Source organism: Rosa rugosa, chromosome 6, assembly GCF_958449725.1.
Source record: "Rosa rugosa chromosome 6, drRosRugo1.1, whole genome shotgun sequence".
Classification (NCBI taxonomy): domain Eukaryota; kingdom Viridiplantae; phylum Streptophyta; class Magnoliopsida; order Rosales; family Rosaceae; genus Rosa; species Rosa rugosa.
In genome coordinates, this window is record NC_084825.1 from 9307765 (window position 1) to 9328394 (window position 20630).

The 20630-nt window shown below is 36.8% G+C and overlaps 1 protein-coding gene and 1 long non-coding RNA gene across 2 annotated transcripts; both read left to right on the forward strand.

Moving 5' to 3' along the window:
• The first annotated feature begins 10959 nt into the window (after nt 1–10959).
• Nucleotides 10960–15546, forward strand: LOC133717802 (protein ENHANCED DISEASE RESISTANCE 2-like). Its single transcript, XM_062144544.1, has 3 exons — nt 10960–11276; nt 11722–13969; nt 15244–15546. Exon 2 carries the CDS (start codon nt 11722–11724, stop codon nt 13966–13968), a length of 2247 nt encoding a protein of 748 aa, XP_062000528.1. The 5' UTR covers nt 10960–11276; the 3' UTR covers nt 13969; nt 15244–15546.
• Nucleotides 15547–18338: 2792 nt separating this feature from the next.
• LOC133713637 (uncharacterized) lies at nt 18339–20555 on the forward strand. The gene is made up of 2 exons (XR_009848166.1): nt 18339–18490; nt 20395–20555. It is a non-coding gene; the product is annotated as an uncharacterized LOC133713637 (long non-coding RNA).
• The last annotated feature ends 75 nt before the right edge of the window (nt 20556–20630 follow it).

Genomic DNA, 20630 nt, shown 5'->3' on the forward strand with positions numbered 1-20630 from the left:
TAATTGAGGTGGTATGGGGTGGGTCCGGCAATTCAACTAAGTGCCCAAAATTTAGAACGAAACATAAGCTTGCCCATTATAAGTGCCCAAAATTTAGAACGAAACATAAGCTTGCCAATTATAAGTGCCCAACCTTTTTTTAAATGAACTATATATTAGATTTATTAGAAAAAGTTAAACTTATATACCCTAATGAATAAGTCTTACAAACTATTTGATCCAATGTTGTTTCTCTCTAAGATGAAAAATGAGGTCCCAAGTTCAAATCCACATCCTCTAATTGTGTCACGAATTAGGACACTAGGGGTCATACATACATTGGTAGTTGAAAAAAAAAAACAAAAAGAAAAGGAAAAAAAAACAATATGTGCTTACTCTTTTTGAAATAAAACATATGCATATTTTTTTTTTTGAAAGGAAACATATGCATACTTTATCAGCAATAGAAAACAAAGAAACACTGTGATACATAGTAAATACTTAAAATATAGCTAGAAAGCATTAATCCTTCTCTTCATCCTCCTCATTCCAACTGTTATCGTCACGTAGAGCCAATCTTGTACATTTTCAAAAAATCGAAAATATCCATATTGCCATGTTTTCTTGAAAACTAATGAACCACAAACTCCCCAAAAATCCTGCAGTGAACCCAAATGCAGCAGAAACACAAAACCATAGAATTTTATGCTCATTGTCCATTTCTTTGTCATCCGGCCGGCCTCATTATTCGTCTCAATGCTTTTTGTTCACATTCATTTGGAAGTGGACCACCACAAAGTTTCAGATTCCCCTCAAATGCAGAGGCACTAAAAGTGAGTGCTTTTTGGTATTGGTCCTTCCAAATTATTGTAGGAGACATTAAAATATGACAACAAATGAAGACTCACCAATGAACCAGGAATTTCTCCAGACAAATGATTCATGGAAACATCTAAAAACTATAAGTTTTGCAAATGAGATATTTGTTCCGAAATGTTACTTGAGAAATTGTTGGAACCAAGATGTAAATATTGCAAAAGCTATAGTTGACCAATCTCGATGGGAATAATTCCACTCAAGTTATTGCCCCTCAGCTCTATCGTTGGAGGTAAGTAATGCAATGTTTGTATTGGTTGCCAGTTGCACTCTCAGTTCTGATAAGGCAATATATATAAGATAATCATCAAGTCTATCAAAGAAGGTAAGTAACACAAAAAATTGATTTGGTTACCATTTTGACAATCAGGTCTGACTTACACAGGCAATATAAGATTATCATCATCATCAACTTCAGCTAGAGTTTGGTTCAATATTAACATCGGCAGTGTGCGAAGTTCTTTTGGAAATTCACCCACAATTTTTTTTTTTACTTTGTCAAGGGGAACCCAAAAGCTTCCTAGGCCCAAGATAAACCCCTTCGGCGCATGTGAAATGCTCCAACAGTGCATTGCAGCACAGTGTCTGGCCACTTTGACAGCTTCGGGGTTCGAACCTAGGTTGGGGTTCGAATCTTGCAAAGTAACCACTGCAAGTGGCCTAGTGGTTCACCCACAATTAGATTGAAGGCCAATTGTAGATCATAGAGCATTGGAAGAGTTCCCAACCAACTTGGAATTGACCCTGTGATTCTATTAAAATTTAAATTCAAGTTAGTTTCTTAAGGTCAGATATCTGTACTGAGATTTGTCCAGTCAGCCCACAATTAAACAAATCCAAAAATAGAAGATTTTGGAATCCAACAAAATTTGCAATGCCAAAATCAGGTGGAATTTTCTTATCTACAAAAGGAAACCCCAATGACAGGAATACGAGACATTTGCAATGCTGCAGTATATCCAGTCAAATATAACGAAAAAACAAGAGATAATTTTGGCTGAATTACTTAGATATTTCATTCACCTTACAAGAAGGAATTATATACAAATTACAATTGTGCCTAATAAGACAAGTACTACTCCTAAGGCAAATAGTAAATCTAATAATACTACAGATATTACAGAATATTACAGATCACATAATATTACAGAATATCTACATAAATAAGGTAAGTATGACTCACACCAACACTCCCCCTCAAGTTGGCGCATACAGATCACGAATGCCCAACTTGCCAAGTGAGTCATGAAATGCCTTGCTCGATACTGCCTTCGTGAGAACATCAGCTAACTGTTCTTCTGAGTGGACAAACAGAAAAGAGATAAGCTTAGCATCAAGCTTCTCTTTAATGAAATGTCTGTCAACCTCAACATGCCTAGTTCTGTCATGTTGAACTGGGTTGTGAGCAATATCCACCGCTGCCTTATTATCACAATACAAATCCATGGCTCGTTTGGGTTTAAATCCCAAATCACGAAGTAAATTTCTCAACCAAAGTAATTCACAAACTCCATGAGCCATACCTCTATACTCTGCTTCAGCACTTAACCTTGCCACAACCTTTTGTTTCTTACTTCTCCAAGTAACATGATTACCACCTACAAAAGTGAAGTAACCAGAAGTGGATTTTCTATCCGTAACACAACCTGCCCAGTCTGCATCTGTATAACCACTAATATCCAGATGATTATGCTTTGAAAACATCAAGCCTTTTCCAGGTGCAGACTTTAAATACCTCAGAATACGGATCACAGCTTCCATATGAGTTTCACTTGGATTATGCATGAATTGACTCACAACACTAACTGCATATGCAATGTCTGGCCGAGTATGTGAGAGATAAATTAATCTGCCAACTAATCTTTGATAGCGAGCCTTCTCTGTAAGAGTTTGATTAGGGTACTCAGCCAGTTTATGATTCTGCTCAATAGGAGTATCAGCAGGTCTACACCCTAGCATTCCTGTCTCTGTTAACAAATCAAGCACATATTTTCTCTGGCACAAGAAAATTCCTGAACTCCCCCTGGCGACCTCAATCCCCAAAAAATATTTAAGAGAACCAAGATCTTTCATCTCAAACTCTGATGCAAGCAGATCTTTTAATCTTTCAACCTCCTCTGAATTATCACCAATAATTATCATATCATCAACATAAATAATCAAGGCAGTTAATTTACCTTCATTGCGTTTCAGAAACAATGTATGGTCAGAGTTGCTCTGCTTGTACCCAAAACGACGCATAGCTTGAGAGAATCTTCCAAACCAAGCGGAGGTGACTGTTTGAGTCCATACAAGGACTTATTTAACTTACACACAAATCTACCTCTTGTGCTTGCCTCATATCCTGGTGGTAGATCCATATAGACTTCTTCAGATAGTTCTCCATGTAAAAAGGCATTCTTTACATCAAACTGTTACAAAGGCCAATCTAGATTAGCTGCTAGAGACATCAACACTCGAACAGTATTAATCTTTGCTACTGGAGCAAAGGTCTCCTCATAATCCACGCCATATGTTTGAGTATATCCCTTTGCAACAAGTCTTGCCTTATACCTGTTCACTGAACCATCTGCATTGTGTTTGATAGTGAACACCCATCTACATCCAACAACTCTCTTTCCTTGTGGAGGTGGCACCAACTCCCAAGTATTATTCTTCTCCAATGCCTCCATCTCTTCATTCATCGCTTGAGACCATTTGGGATCCTTGAGAGCATCCTGCACTTTACTGGGAACACATACAGAGGATATTTGATTCACAAAAGAAGCATGGGATTTGGATAACCGGTGGGTGGATACAAAGTTAGCTATGGCATACTTAGACTTAACATCTAAACTTGGTTTATATTGACGAGGTGGTTTACCACGGGTGGACCTAGGAGGCAAAACATACACACTATCACAATTATCAGAGTTAGAAGAAACACCACTAACCTCAAGATTGGGACGCTCCTCAGGGATTGGTTGACAAGGGTTATCTGTATCTAAGAGGGGTGGAGGAGCCTGGCCTTCTTGAACTGCTAAATTTTGGACGTCGTGTTCGCTGGCATTCTCAGATGAAGATTGAACAGGGGAGACCACTGATGGAGAGGGAGAGACTGAGTGATTAGGAGCTTCTTCTTGAATGGTAGACGATTCAACAATTGTATTTTTTGGTTCGGAACTTGCAACGCTCTGTTCGGCAGTTGCATGATGAAGGGTAGACGATTCAACAATTGCCTTTTCTGTTTCGGAACTCGCAATGCTCTGTTCGGCAATTGCCTTTTCTGTTTCTGCAGGAGTGTCATTCGCTTCAATTGGCTGAATTTTAATCCCACAAGACTTCTCTTCCAAAAAAGTGTGTTTCTCCCCCTGAAGTGAAGGATTGATGGGAGAAAAATAACATGCATCCTCATAAAAGGTGACATCCATGGTAACAAAAACTTTCTGTGTAGGAGGATGAAAACACTTGTAGCCCTTCTGATGAACACCATAGCCCACAAATACACACTTTAATGCCCTGACATCGAGTTTGGACCGTTGATTCTTAGGAACATGGACGAACACAACACACCCAAAGACACGAGCAGGGAGATTAGAAAATGAAGGGACAGACACATGATTTGAAAGGGCAGCATAGGGGGTTTGACAATTGAGAACAGAGGAAGGTAGCCTATTGATGAGATGACAAGCAGTGAGAATTGCATCTCCCCAAAGATACTTAGGCATATGAGCACTAAATAGAAGAGACCGAGCTATGTCAAGAACATGACGATTCTTTCTTTCTGACACCCCATTTTGTTCAGGGGTTTGAGGGCAAGTAGTTTGATGAATAATCCCATGAGAATGAAAGAATTGGTGAAACTGAGAATTGACAAACTCCCCCCCATTATCAGAATGAAAGACTCTAATATTGGCTCCAAATTGATTTTGAACAAGAGCAAAAAATTCTTGGAAAGCAGAGAAGACTTCATTTTTGCATAGATTTCAATGCCTTTTAGCTAAGACACATGACTCACAATGCAACTTAGACTCATCAATGCCCAGAAACAAGGATGGCATAGATTTCTTCATGACACTAAAGGAAGGATGTCCCAATCTCCGATGCCATAGCCATAATTCTTCAACTTGATTAGTAACCCCAGTCGAAATCAAAGCTGCTTGGACTGAAGCCAGAAATTTTTAAAGCAACTCCAATCTTACCATTACCACCGCAACTTACGGATGCGGTATCCTTACCAGCAAAGTTGGTGTGATCTGGTTTTGTCACCGCAGCCTTTCCCTTGGGTTTGTTGTCCTGAGGTCGGGGCCTATCAAAGTATCCTGCTGGAAAACCAACCAACCTGTAACAATTTGCTTTGATATGGCCTGGATTCTTGCAGTAGTTACAAATCATACTTGAGGAGAACATGGGGGAAGAACCTTGAGGAGAGGGATGCAGAGAAGAAGGAGCTTTCACCATGGTGAAACGCAGCGGAAGGAAAAACAACAAAGTACTTGGAAATATAAGAAGGCAACGGTGATGAAAGGATCAAAGTACAAGGAACAAATCCAAGCACAAAGAACAAGAGTCAAGGATCAAAGAACAATGAGTCAGAGTCCAGGATCGGATCTCTGCTCTGATACCAAGTCAAATATAACGAAAAAACAAGAGATAATTTTGGCTGAATTACTTAGATATTTCATTCACCTTACAAGGAATTATATACAAATTACAATTGTGCCTAATAAGACAAGTACTACTCCTAAGGCAAGTAGTAAATCTAATAATACTACAGAATATTACAGATCACATAATATTACAGAATATCTACATAAATAAGGTAAGTATGACTCACGCCAACATATCCATTGCTCTTGTGATATTGGTTAATCTAATACCAGTAAGCAAGAGAAAGAGCAAGAACTTCAATGAAAGAATTGAGGTTGTATTTGCCCCTCTATATCGTTATTGCTAAGTCGAATTGCTTTCAAGGATTTGCAACAGTAAAGACCCATTGGGAAGGGACCAGTGAAATGATTCTCTGATAGGTCGAGTTTACTGAGTTGACCTAACTTGGAAAAATTAAGCATAGAAATATCCCCTTCTAATCGATTGAATCCTAAATTTATGTCCAGAAGGCTTGTGCAATTCATCAATTATGGAGGCATAACACCTTCAAGACTGTTACGATGAAGGAGCAAAACTTTCAACTTGGACAGCTTGCCAAAATATAAGGGAAGCACACCACTCGATTAAAATAGAGGTTAAGGATTGAGAGATTAGTAAGGTTGGAAATTCTATCACTAATGACTCCATAGAGGGAACAGAAAGGTAATGCAATTTCTTTGAGTGTGGTAGCGTTATAGATATCTTCTGGAATCAAACCTGAGAGGTTCTTGTGCCCGGCACAAAAAACTTTCAGTTTAGAACACTGCCCTAATCCACTCGATATACTGCCATTGAATTGATCTAAAAGCGAAATCGAGCAAGAATAATGAAGACAAATAAAGGAAGGGAGAGACCCTGAGAAGGCATTGTTGCTAGCACGAAAACTAGTCAAATTCCTAGATTGTCGAAAGAATGATGATGGAATTGGACCAGTGAAGTGATTATGGGATAAATCCACAACTTCGATAGCGGTGGATGGTAGGAAATGTGGTAGTTCTCCCGAGAGAAGGTTATCGCTCAAATCAATGACCTTAAGAAACAAGGAACCAATTTGATCTACAGAACCATAAAGGGAATTATGGGAGAGATTCAGATGAGTCAGGTGTGTAAGATTTTGCAGAGATGATAGAGGAATAGTATCTCCATTGTTTTTGAGGCCTTTAGAGGGTAACCTCAAATGGGTGACTAAGATTCCTTCCCAGTAACAACAATTACTAGAAGTCCAATTCAGAGAAGGAGAAAACAGTGTGAGGGCGAAGGACAAGAGAAAAGTGCGTTCAGTTGGGGTGCAAGCATGAATGTGGGTAGATAAAATGGAAGAGAACAAGATTAGAGTGAGAAGAAAGCCTTGAGCCATTTGGTTGATATATTTAGATTTATTTGGATGTTCGCATGTTTGTGTAGTATATATAAACATTACAGCCACCAGCTTATTGTTCAAGTGAGTTTTGGCTTCGTCAGCTAAACAGAGAAATGGAGAATGTCAATTAAATTATGCGATATCAGATGGTATAGAGAGGATGGTAGCAAAAACAAAGATACAGCGAGTGACCACTAATTCTACAATCCACTAGAGTCAACGTTGATACAAAATCTTTACTAATAATAAGTACATATCATATGACGCTAGCTTGCTAGATATGTTGACCACAACAAATGCTTGGATAATTTATGATTTTGTCTACAAAACTTCAATGCTTGTCTTATTAGGACTTCTTAAAATAATTAATTTTGACTTAACCATACAGATTGATTAATATAATGCTTAAGGTATCTCTAACAGACTAGCTATTTCAACAAAAAGTTAAGAGCTCCTAGCATTTTCCCTATTCCAACAGACTAGCTATTTCAACAGACTAGCTTTTACTGTTGGAGATGCTCTTACCAATGTAAAGCATCTGATTTTTGCACTAACCACTTTCTCTCTCCTCAAATTTAAGAGCTCCTAGCATTTTCCCTATTTCAACATATCTTCTCTTTTCCCTAGCAGCTTCAAGTCCGTTGGTTTAATAGCTTAACCATATTTCATATGATTTTAGTGCTTCTCATCTTATTCAGGAAGGGAGTAAAGTAGCCGATGTTTTGACACATTACTATACTTCTCTTGGGGTGGTTAGTTGAATTTGCTACCTTTGTTTTATTGTACTGTAACAGCGACATTATAGGCCTTTCTCAATTTTGTTAACCTTAATTCATTTTTGCTGTTGAAGTTATTGGTTTTGTTCTCCCTCGTATTATAATATTTTTCTTCTTTGATTAATAAAATGGCACGAGAGAGAGTTTGATATTCCTTTCATGTACTCGATTTTTTTCCAGGCATAAGCAAGTAATTGTTAAATATCATCTAAAAATTCACGGCAACTACTTAAATAAATGAAGTTGCCTCTCATAAAATTTAATTAAAGTAAACTAAAAAATGGATTAAGATAATTTATCTATCCTTGTCTTCTCACATATGTTTATAAATAGATTAATGGGCATTAGTGATCAATAGTCAACAATAGAATTAAAAGGCTTCTTATGTAGGTAGACCTGTAGTTGACAACTTTAGCATTAGACGCATTTAGACCATTCTTAGTGTTCACAAAAAAGTGGTGATGATTCTTGATCTGAGATATACATGTTGTGAGCGTATATTTAGTTATGGTTTGAACTATCTGGATCAACTAATATTATGGCATGATGAGAATTATATTTATGTAGATTGAATGTGTGTTATGATTTATTATATTTATAATTCACGGAGGCCTGAGAGGCTGTGACCCTTGCCATATTTGAGTGGGTGGGCGGTTGTGGTTATGAAGAGCAGGTAGGCTCCAGGAGTTGAGAAATGATTAGTAGTGTTTTGTTGTTTCTGCAGGGTTGGGTAGTATATTTTTAGGGGAAGTTCCGCTAAATTTTTGGTGAAATTTATTATAAGGTGGGCCCCGCAGAACTACTTCGGATTTCAGGGTGAAATTCGGGGCGGATCCTGTCAAACGAGGACATTGTGCCACAAGCTGCTTCCTTTCGATCAAGACCTTACAAAGATATCCACCAATGTGTTGAGAACCCCCAGAAGGATTCTAGATTTGTTGTTGGTTAAAGTATTATATGTGGTGGATTTGCTTATTATGCATACTGTAGCATCCTCCCCTTAGAATTGTGGCACATCTTTTAGATGTAGCCAACCTTAATAAGAAGTGCTTTGGTTAAAAAAAAAAAAAGAAAAAGATGGAAAAGCCTTCGATGTAGGCTTTGGGTTAGAAGAGAGCAGGGTTAATTTGGAGATTTTTCCTTCCATGTGGGCTGTACCGGAGTTGAGTTGACATGCCGTGTCAGCAATTTAATGACTCTATTTAACGTATGCTAACGGAATGACCTACTAGATGAGAAATTATAGTGCAGAGGTGTTTTTGATGAAATTAGAAGTTCATGGACTGAAGTGATTTTGGACCCAAACCATAGGATAGTAATCAGTATTTAGCCAAACAGAAAATTAACCCTCAAACCCCGTTCTAACTCTCCTAGCTCTTGGGAGATCGCAAAAATCATCAGTGAAGGCACTAGTAACATGAGGGGGAGGGGTATCAAATATCACAATGCCATAGTCATGGCTGAGATTTTCCTTAGCAAGAGCATCAGCCGTGTAGTTGCATTCTTTGAAAATATGCAGGATCCTAACTTCGTCAAATCCATTGATTAGATGCCTACAACTGTTGATAATATTGCCTAAATGATGAGATATAGGACAACCTTCAATCCTTCTTAACAAAGATAGCTGAGTCAGATTCAACTTCAAGCCTTATGATATTTAAGTCAAAAGCAAGTTTCTATCCAGAAAGCATCCCCCTAGCTTCCACATTGATAATTTGGCCGACCCCTAAGTTTATGCTGAAACCAGACAATCAATCTCCATTGTGATCTTTAATTACCCCACCAGCTCCAATAAACCTAGATTAGTGCCATCCACATTAAGTTTCATAAATCCAATTAGAGGTTAGCAATGGGGTATCTTTGGGTGTTGACAAACTCATTAATTTGCCTCTATTTTTTTCTTTTTTCTTCATGGAAATGAAGATTGATGGTGACATTTAGGTAACATATTTACCAATTTGCCATCTCCATTGTGGTACCAAATATTCACATATCATTTCTTCCAAAAAAAAAAATATTCACCTATCATTTTCACTATCAGCACATCTGGCTTGATTGGTCCCAGATAAGTTGAGACCTCATGATAGGTATCATTAGATAATTTCATCCAATGGGATGTTCATCAGTTAAGTATTGCATAGGTTAATTAAGACTAAGGTGAAGTATGTGATAACCTGCGCAAATGCTCATTGCAACTATCACCCATCTTTCGACATCACTCATCACCAACTATGTGTATACAAGGATTCCGATAGTGAACACACGTTTCAAGAATCTTATAATATCTCAATTCTACAACACTAAAAGTTGGTACTTTGATGGATTATGAGTCTTCTTGATATGTGTGACCATTGTTCCGGCCTCATGGTGTACCGTAGATTTAGTAGCTCTATTAGGAAGTTTTATCTAGGCCCGTTGGTTTGACGTTAGTGACTCCTGATTGTATTGTTTATACCACTTGTAATACTTCCGTATGAATGAACACATTTGATAAAAAGGCCCCATTTGGATGACAGGAAATCATGGTATGGAATGAGAATTAATTTCATTTTCCATTTAAAGGTGTCGTTTGGTTGTAATAAGAGATTGGAAAGGAAATAAAAAATGAGATTTGACTGGAAATTGACTCCCTCATAAAGCCTGAATAGAATTACCTAGTCAGGGGTGGTATTCTATTTACATTTCCCACTTTCAAAGGCAAAATTACATAAATTATCCCTCTAAATTTTTTTTATTCCTTATAAGTTGATGTCATATTTGTACTTTAATTAGTAAAATGGTGTTATTGAAAATTATAATTTTATATTTCATTTTTATGACTTACCAAACTCTACAATGGGAATGGAAAATTAATTTCAGAATTTAATTTCCAGTAATGTTCCAAACACCCGTATGGAAATACCAAAACTTATTCCATTCCATATCGATATGAAAAGGAAAATAAATAATTTTCCTATTTTGACACTCATGTCAACCAAACGGGGCAGAAAAGACAGAGAAAAAAAAGTCTGCTATATTTTGTTTTTGGAGACACCACTCGCGGGTCCGACTAACTCTGAGTGGCTCTCGATCTACTTCGGGTCTTCGATCAACGGAGTCGACATTCTTTAATTCACACCGTCTTCTAGTTGGTAGACCATAAACTTCCTAATCAACCTGCTTTGACACCTCCTCAAACTGCTACATAATTAATCACCATATCCATGTTGGGTATGCTCACCACGCTTTAGCTGGACTTGGAAGCTTGCATGAGGTGTAGTTCTTTCTTCTTTCATATAATATAATTAAGGCCAACTGACCACATGAGGTGTTGTTATATTAGAAGTAGCAAAAGTCTAAGTAGGACGTGGGCGATTTTAGAACTATACGTTAGGGACTGTAATATGATTTACGTTCTTAGTTCTCAATAGTCAATAATAGAATTACACAGCAAAATGGTTTTGCGTGTAGGTAGACCTGTAGTTGACGACTTTAGCCTTGGACCCTTCTTATAAAAGCGCGGAGAAGAAGTGTCTTCACCGAGTATACCGCCAGCTACCGACGTTAAATTCATTTCCAGTTGTTGGGTTGTGTTTCACTGCCATTGCCAGCAACTAAGAATCTCAGCTTGTTTCGATTCTACTACTCCAGCCGAAGCCCACAACTAGAAATCTCAGGTACAATCAAGTTCAGATTATGTAGATGTTTCTTGTTTTCTCCTTCTTGTGTGTGTCGAATCACACGGGCTTTGTTTTGTTTTCATAAGATCATGGTCTTTTTACATTAATCAAGGGAGAAACCATTGAGCTGCGCTATGTCGATTTTGCTGTTTTAGCTTTTTTTGTTTTGTGGGATCTCTTTCATGACTGTAGTTGATTCCAATTTGAATTGTTATTCCCACCCAGTAGAATTTGGTTCAAGTTGTCTCCTTGTTTAGTGTGTGGAGATTCCAAAATTGCTTAGTTGTGTGGTTGAGGTGTTTTGATCCCAAATTTCAATCTGGGTTTTGTTTTTGTGAAATGGGTTTGGATTAGATTTCTTCTCATTACACTTTGCCTTGTAACTACTAGTTGTTTTGGGGATTTAGCTTTGAGTAAGCAAGCTTTGCACCAAATTTTGCAGATGGATGCATTGGATTTGAAGAAGGTGGGGAGTGGAAGGTCTCAGGGGTCAGGGCACAGCCGTGAAAGTTCCGCAGGAGGAGGAAGGTTTGAGTATTTTGGGTGGGTGTATCATTTGGGGGTGAATAAGATAGGGCGTGAGTACTGTCACCTTCGTTTTCTCTTCATTCGGGGAAAGTATGTTGAGATGTACAAGCGTGATCCTCATGAGAACCCCGGAATTAAACCCATTCGGAAAGGTGTTGTTGGGCCTACATTGATGATAGAGGAGCTTGGGCGTCGAAAGGTCAACCATGGAGGTGGGGGTGGGGATATTTATGTTCTACGGTTTTACAATCGGTTGGATGAAACAAAGAAGGGAGAGATTGCTTGTGCTACAGCTGGAGAAGCTCAGAAGTGGATGGAGGCATTTGATCAAGCCAAGCAACAGGCAGAGTTTGAGCTTTCGAGAGGAGGTAGTGCCAGAAGCAAACTGAACTCAGAGGATGAGATTGATCTTGATGGACATCGGCCTAGAGTAAGGCACTATGCACACGGATTGAAAAAGCTTATAAAGATTGGGCAAGGGCCGGAGACGCTTTTGCGCCAATCGTCAAACTTGGCTGCAGATGTTGGCACAGATGAGTACTTTGAAAAGGATGTTGGAGATGCAGTTGAGGCGTATGAGTGGAAATGTGTGCGAACAGTTAACGGTGTTAGAATATTTCAAGATGTTGCTAACTCTGACAGGGGTAAAGGTGTTATCGTCAAGGCTGTTGGAGTTATTGATGCAAGTGCAGATACTGCTTTCGAAGTTCTTTTGAACCTTGAGCGACATCAGAGATATGAGTGGGATATGCTGACAGGTGATTTGGAGATGGTAGATTCTTATGATGGACACTATGATGTTGTCTATGGGACGTACAGTCCTATGTATCTTTCTAGGTGGGACTCCAAGAGAGATTTTATCTTTTCTAGGCAATGGTTCCGTGGACAAGATGGAACATACACAATCTTGCAATCCCCAGCTGTTCATAAGAAGAAGCCTCAGAGTTCTGGATATCGTCGTACAAAACTAAATCCATCTACTTGGGAGATTAGAAATTTTAACACATCCATGGATACTAATACTCCAAGATGTCTTGTCACACAGATGGTGGAGATACGTTCTGTTGGCTGGTGGAAGTGGAAGAAAAATCACTTCTCAAAGTTTGAAAAAAGTGTCCCTTATGCATTGTTGTGTCAAGTGGCAGGTCTCAAGGAATATATTGCAGCAAATCCTGCACTCAAATTTAAATCTGCTGCTTCAGTTATCCAATCAAAGGTATCTTCTGTTTCCAGTGGTGAATCTGAGGCAGACGCAGCTCATGATGAGTTTTACGATGCAATGTCTGCAGACTCTTCTTCTTCTGATGAAGATAGTGACACTGAATTTGAAAATAAAGATGCAAAAGTGAAACTGAAGAATGTGGCATGGGCCATCACAAGCTTAGCTTTGAAACGAACTTTATCAGATGCTAATAAGGAACTTGATCCTAAAGCTGCTCCTTTCATGATTGATCCAAGCCAGTTCCATGGTTCCTTGCGCAAAGCAAGGGATGAGGCCGACACGGACTGCTGGACATCTCCAAGTGGTACCGGGTTCATGATTAGAGGAAAGACCTACCTAAAGGATAGTTCCAAGGTAACAGGAGGAGATCCTCTTCTCAAGCTCATAGCAGTAGATTGGTTCAAAGTTGATAAAAGCATAGATAGGATTGCCCTGCATCCCAAGTGTCTTATGCAGTCAGAAGCTGGAAAGAAGCTTCCATTTGTACTAGTTGTTAATCTCCAGGTTCCAGCAACACCAAACTATAGTCTGGTACTTTACTACGCTTCTGACAGACCTGTAAATCCTAATTCTTTGCTTGCTAAATTTGTGGATGGGAGCGATATGTTTCGTAATGCAAGATTTAAACTAATTCCAAGTATTGTGGATGGATATTGGATGGTCAAGCGTGCTGTTGGAAGCAAAGCTTGCCTACTGGGCAAAGCTGTATCTTGCAGGTATCTCAGGCAAGACAACTTTCTTGAGATTGATGTGGATATTGGATCATCATCCGTGGCGAGGAGTATCATCGGACTTGTCCTCGGATATGTCACCAGCATAGTAGTTGACCTTGCCATTTTGATAGAGGCGAGGGAGGAGGCAGACTTGCCTGAGTACATTCTTGGAACTGTTCGGCTTAATCGTTTGAAGATTGATTCGGCTGTTCATTTGGAGGCATGAGGTTTGTACAACGTTCTTTAATCATTTTTCCCATTTTGTTTGAGCTATTATTTCAACAGGTTTTACATTCCAACATACTCGAGCTACTGTAAATTAAAACAGTTAATTGAGTAGTTTGACTAGCAATATAAAGTGCTATAAAAATGGCAGGCCATTTTATCACTTCCACTTCATTTCTTTATCTGAAAAACCCTAAAATACCTTTCCAACGAAGTCTGCTGCCTCTACAATGCATTCCATGAGAACATCAGGCAATATATTCATACTTGCTCCGTGTTCTGAAAAAATGTAATTGGAGTCGGTCATGGGCTTCATGGATTTTGTTTATGCTTTTGAAGTTAGAAAGGTGTAGCATGTAGGTTGAGGTTGTTGCTGATTTATAATTGTATATATGATCCTAAGTGGGGGAGGATTTAGCAAGCTCCTTTCAACCACAGTGCATTCCATGGTTTACTGAGCCATCTCTTTAGTTCACCCACAAATGTTAGTTAACCCACAAATCTTGCAACACTGAGATGGAGTCAATTGTACTTTCCATGGATTTGGGTTATTCTGCTAAAACCTGGTTGGGATGGTTTATGGCGTGAGATCTATGTTTGGCCTGAAGTGAGGGAGGATACTTCGTTAAGCTCCTTTTGATGTGTTCTTTTATAAGGTACCTGGCTATCGGGAAGATCTTGACAATAGGTAATCTTTGTAGAACTTACATGATTTTGGATCAGTACTGCTGTCATTTTGGTGATGCCTAATACATTACTGGATATTCTCAGTGGTTGGGTTGTTTGTTTAAAACTGTAGAACTTTGATCATGTCATGTCCGCAACTGGACATGGATGGTAGGAGTTGAGGATCTAGAGAATAGAGTCTAGCAGTTAAAGTCTATTCCTTTCATATCTTTATATCGGTGCTGGTGGGCATTTGTGTGATTTTACTGTGCTAAGTTGTTTTTGATCATTATAATTCAGGGCGTCTCTTAATGAAGTTGTCTGCTTATCAAAAGAAGACTTACAAATTAGCATAATAGCCTGAAAGATATCCCCGATAGGATCATGTCAAAATCAAATTCAGATGCATTCATTATTCTGAGTTATTTTGTTGTTTCCATCATCTTCTCATTCTTTGTTAATGATCAAGTTTAGATGCTTTAAACTATGTAACAACATGTCGATGCAGCGACACTATCTACAATCTACCTGGCCAGAATGCATTCCAGTTCATTTAAGCTTCGATGAAAGAAACATTTAATTGATTCTATTGTCTATTTCATTTTTGTAGTTATCTGCTCTTGGACTGTCCATTTCCTACGAGGAGTAACCGTGAAGTTGGTGGTTATTGAGGTACTCTTCTTCCATGAGCTATTTCCCCTGTAAATCTTGAAACTGCATCATATTCAAAAATGAAGTTCAGTAATAATCTTTGTAGCGTGACATATATGTAATCCCTTTTTTGAGGGGAGCGGGGTTTATATTTGATGCTTGTTTATTAATATTGAAGCATCTATTGATGATTCTTTTTTGACATAGTTGTGCTTGCATTACTGTAGCTGAATCTAAAGCTAGTAAGAGTCTTTTTTGGTTTCGTGAGAATTGTACGAGGATCAATGACCTTGGCTTGATTGGTGAATCCAGAATGCTTGTAAAGATGTAAAGTCAACGTAGTATATATTCTAGTGGGTTATAGATAAAGGTAATATCAAGTCTGATGATTGCACATTTCCAAATGACACTATCACTTGTATTACTGCATACATAGCAACTCATCTTGATCATTTCCCTGATCAAAAGGTTGAAAATTCAGTTTTAAAGATGTAAAAAAGAAAACTAATTATAAGACCTAGTTTTATGACACTTGGAATTAGCAAATTTTATACTTTCAGAAAAGTGGGGAATAGTAGTTTTGGGTGGATGGGTGAACTGATCAAAATGCATCAGTGCATATTGAACTCCCTTTTTAAATTAAAAGTACTGTTAAGCTTACTGTGTTCAAACTATCTTCGGCTTAAAGCTACCCTCAAGTATAAAAGGCAAGTTATAAAATAAGAATTAAATAAAAATTACCGAATACCACGAGGATTGTGAAATCCTTAATTAGTTAGGGCTACCTAAATGGATAAGCTAGAACTATTTCCACTATTCACAAGCTCACAAAACCAAAGCTCATTACAGTTTACAAGCCAGGAGAAGGTGAATGATTATATGATAGTGAATTGTTCATTTGTTTGAGTGATTGGTTGATTAACTAAACTAAATGCAATGCAAGTAAGCTAAGACTAAAATGAGAGTAGGAACATTGCCTTTCACCTTCATCTCCCTTGCATGCAACAATGCAATTGGATCTGAGTGATGTTGAACCAACTGTATGACTTCCTCCTAGTATCTGGCAAGGATATACTAGGGACATATTCCTTAAGTTGTATTGGTTAATCCGGCAAAGGCTACAAATTACTACATATATCTGGCAAGAGATGTTTGGCCTAGGCAAGAAATGAGAAAATCAAGCAAACCAACCATTCCTAGCTAGCAAAATATGATTGTAGTATACCACACATGCACACCAGGTGTTTTTTTTTTTTTTTTGCTTCTTTCCTTCTCTTTCTCAAAGTTAATCAATCTCTAAAGAAAACTTCATATAATGACAAATACATAAACTCAACTTGATTATTTCTAAATAAATGCACTTAACTATTAACTTAGCATGTGAAGGTGACAATTTCAATTTCATCAATTACAAGTAAGTTTGGCTAGGGTTTTCAATTTTTATCCTAACAAGGTACTTCCCGCTCATAACTAAACAATTAGACATCCAATTTATCAAGTACATGAAGAAATCAAAGAGTTAAAGGGAAATAGTGAACTAATTGAAGCTTGGCACATCAAATGCTAAAGCTCCACCAAGTCCTCCTCCTTAAATACTCCTCAAGACCTCCTTGATGATGATGGCGTAATCATGAAAATCAGAAAATAAGATGCCACCTTTCTTAATATATATGAGTGGGTATTTGATGGTGAGAGTTGAAGTAGGTTGTGGAGTTATGATGGGTGAAAATGACGGGATGGAGTTTGGTTTAGGGAAGTGGAGCTGTAGAGAAAAAAAACATGGAGCAAAATTGATGGTTAAGAGCATCTCCCACGGTAAGCTATAATTGGTCTGCTATATCACCTTATATGGCTTACCATCAAGGAATATTCCATGGAACCTTTAAATAGCATAGCAAAAGTTTCCCACGGTAAGCCAAAAGCCATGAGGCATATTTGAAAAAAGTGGTCTAATTCATTATGTTGTATTAAGATAATTTAGTCCAAATATATTCAATATTAGACTCAAATAAAAGATCTCGTTGTGATCTTCATAATGGTATAAATTTTATTACTAACAAATTTATAAGCCTAAAATTTTAGAAGAAAAAAGAAGTGTGATTAAAATTGATAAAGGATACACATGGAATAAAAATAAGGTGAGTTCAATGTAGAGGGACAAAACAGGAACAAAATAAGAAATAATAAAAAATTGAAGTGCCATACCTTACCAAGTTGAATGCCATATATGGCTTGAACCTATTGACAAACGGCAAATTTTTTTCTGGAAAAACGTGAGATGCCTTACGGTGGGAGGTGATGATACCCCATATATGGAGTTATGCCTAAGATGGCAGATGGTCTAAATGAATGAAAGGTAAAGAATGGGAAGAAATTTTTCTTTTTTTCTTTTTCGCTCTAGAAACAGAGATTTTCTATTGGGACATCCCAATTTGCTCATTTGATCTCCACCTCTTTTAAATTATTGAATTACATATATATTGTAATAACCCGAAACTTAGTATCACTGTAGAGCACTCTAAGATACCTTAAACTTAGAAATAATCCAAGTATCTTCTAAGCATTTATTTTCCCGTTTAGAAACCGATGATACCACATGCTATACTTACAAGTTATAATAGAGTTCTAGGAACTTACTAAAATACCTTAGTTCGTATTTCTTGTGTACACTCGATATTTGTTATTGAGCCCAATACTATTATCTATATTATTTTTGTGATGCATGTCATTTTAGTACTAGTTATTGCTAACACATATTTTGAATCTTACGAAATGACATATCAATCTTCGTATTAGTTTGAGAAAATGTGTATCTATGTGTATATATGTATACATGATTCAAATGCCAATACATCTAGAAGAACTAATCTGATTTTTCTTTCTAACAACCATAACATTTCTTGGAAATTTCTTGGAAATTTCCTTGTAAATGCTTTGTAGACTTTCAACTCACTTTTGACTTACAAGTAAGATGCTAAAGATTAATTTTTAATGCATCTTTCTAGTCTTTATAAACATGAAGCTGAATCATTTTCCTTCAAGCCTTAAGATCAAGTGCAAAACTGATTTGGAAGTCTTAGTTGTAGAGAAAACTCACCTCACAAATCCTTCATCCTTTTCTTTCAAGAAACTCCCTTTGTTTTTCTCAAAGAAGTCCAAGCTTGGATCCAAGACCAAAATCTTCACTTCACTTCTGAGTTTCTTAAGTAAGTACATGATTACATTCCTATATTCTTTTGCCTTTAAGATTTATCAAAGTGCATAACCGATGATAAAATGGAAAAGAATCTGTTTTGCTGCAGTCATATATTTTCGTGTTTGATAAAAGTTAATCTTGTCAAAAATAATTATATTTTCAGTTTCTTCATGAAAAATCCTTCAGTTTAGGCTTTTGAATCACTAAAAAAGGTTAAGAAATGAAGAAGTTATGGCTAATCAAAGTTTTCAACTTTTAAACTAGCTGGAAATCTCATACCGCCATCACAACTTCAAAAATTCATATCTCCCTCATTTCTTATCCATTTTCTACAAACTTTATATCAATTTGAAGCTTAGGACCTCTACTTTTATTCTGGAAAGTTTGAGAAGTAATGGTAAAATACACAGTACGTAAAGACTTAAACATCAAAGGTCAGTTTCAAAAATATCGGTTTCAGCACTGTTATGGTTCTTTTACCATTTCTGAACTATATCACTCTGATCTGGACTACATGACTTATTCCATTGAATTCCTTATGAAAAATCCTATGACTTGGTGTCTTCACTTGACTATTTCGGACATGAATTGAACAAGTTATAAAAACAGAAAGTTGACAGTACTTGGTACTATTATTTTGATTGACGAATGGACACTTCGGACTAAGATTTCTAATACTATGAAAAGAGGACTACTAACTAATATTCTTTTACTACTTCTAATTTACAGTACCTTTATTTTATTGCACATTTACTTTCAAGTTTAATTTACAGTACCTTTATTTTATTGCACATTTACTTTCAAGTTTAATTTGCAGTACCTTTATTGCACAATTACTTTCAAGTTTAATTATAGATATATATATATATATATATATATATATATATATATATATATATATATATATATATTTATGTATATATATTAATTTGTCCACACAATTTCAGTTATATTTACTTATGTAAGCTTGTTTATATGCTTGTACTTTATTATTACATATTTTACTTGATTTCAGTTATGTATAAGCTTATTTTTAATTAGCTTATTTTTAATTATGTTGTTTGCTAGTGAATTTACTTATTTGTGTTATATAATTATGCTACATATGTTTTCAGATGAGGTTATTCCTGAATATATGTATGTCTCTATATGTGTGTGTACATATACATATATTATGATCTATAATTTATAAAGATTGTATTTTGTGAATTTGATTATGTCTGAGAAGTACAATTGTGAAGCCGGATGTTATCTACATCCCCGTGCTTAAGTGAATTACTGGTAAATGTGTTTTGGTGTTATGAGACGTTAAGCCTGGGTCCTAGTCCCTTCAGATAGTGCACTATTATACTCTTAGGAAGGTTGCTTACTTTGAGTATACATACTTGGGTATAGTACGTTGGACCCTGGTATGCTGCGGCTTACCCATGCTTTGGTATTATGGACCCTAGCATGTGGTTTCCCGTGTTTTGGTATTATGGACCCTAACACGTGGATTTATGATTTGTTACCAGTTAATCCGAAAATTCACTAAAATGAAAAGTGTACTTATATTGTTTTGATCAAATATCTATCTGTGATATATTGTTAATATGTTATGGTGTTAAGTGAAAAGAGAATCGAGCATGCATTGTTTTGAGGTTATTTGCACCTATTATTGCTGCAGTATTTGTTGATTCGATAAAAGAGATGTGACTATGTGATATTATTATGAGTTTTACAAATATTGATATATGTGTCTGTTGTGTGTATACAAATACATACTTAAGATTTGGTGTGAACATATAAATGGTTCTCGGTACATTTTTACTTGGTTTTTCAGTTTTGATTTCTTATAAGACACATTAGTATAAGAATGTAAGCTGTACTTACTGGGTCTGTGTTACTCATGATGCTACACCTTCATGTTTTCAGGTAACGAGTAGATGCATGGGGAAAAAGGGGATGAACCTACTAAATAAAAGAAAGTTTTTCCTACTACTATTTCAAGAGAATGAGTACTGTAATATATTTTGCTAAACTTTGGTATTGTACAAATAATGATGTCGTTTTCTAATAAAAGTACTATTCAGATATATCTATATATAGTCTTTTACTTTCTTTCAAAAAGGAAATTCTATTTAGTTTGGCTCACATCCCAAATTCGGGTA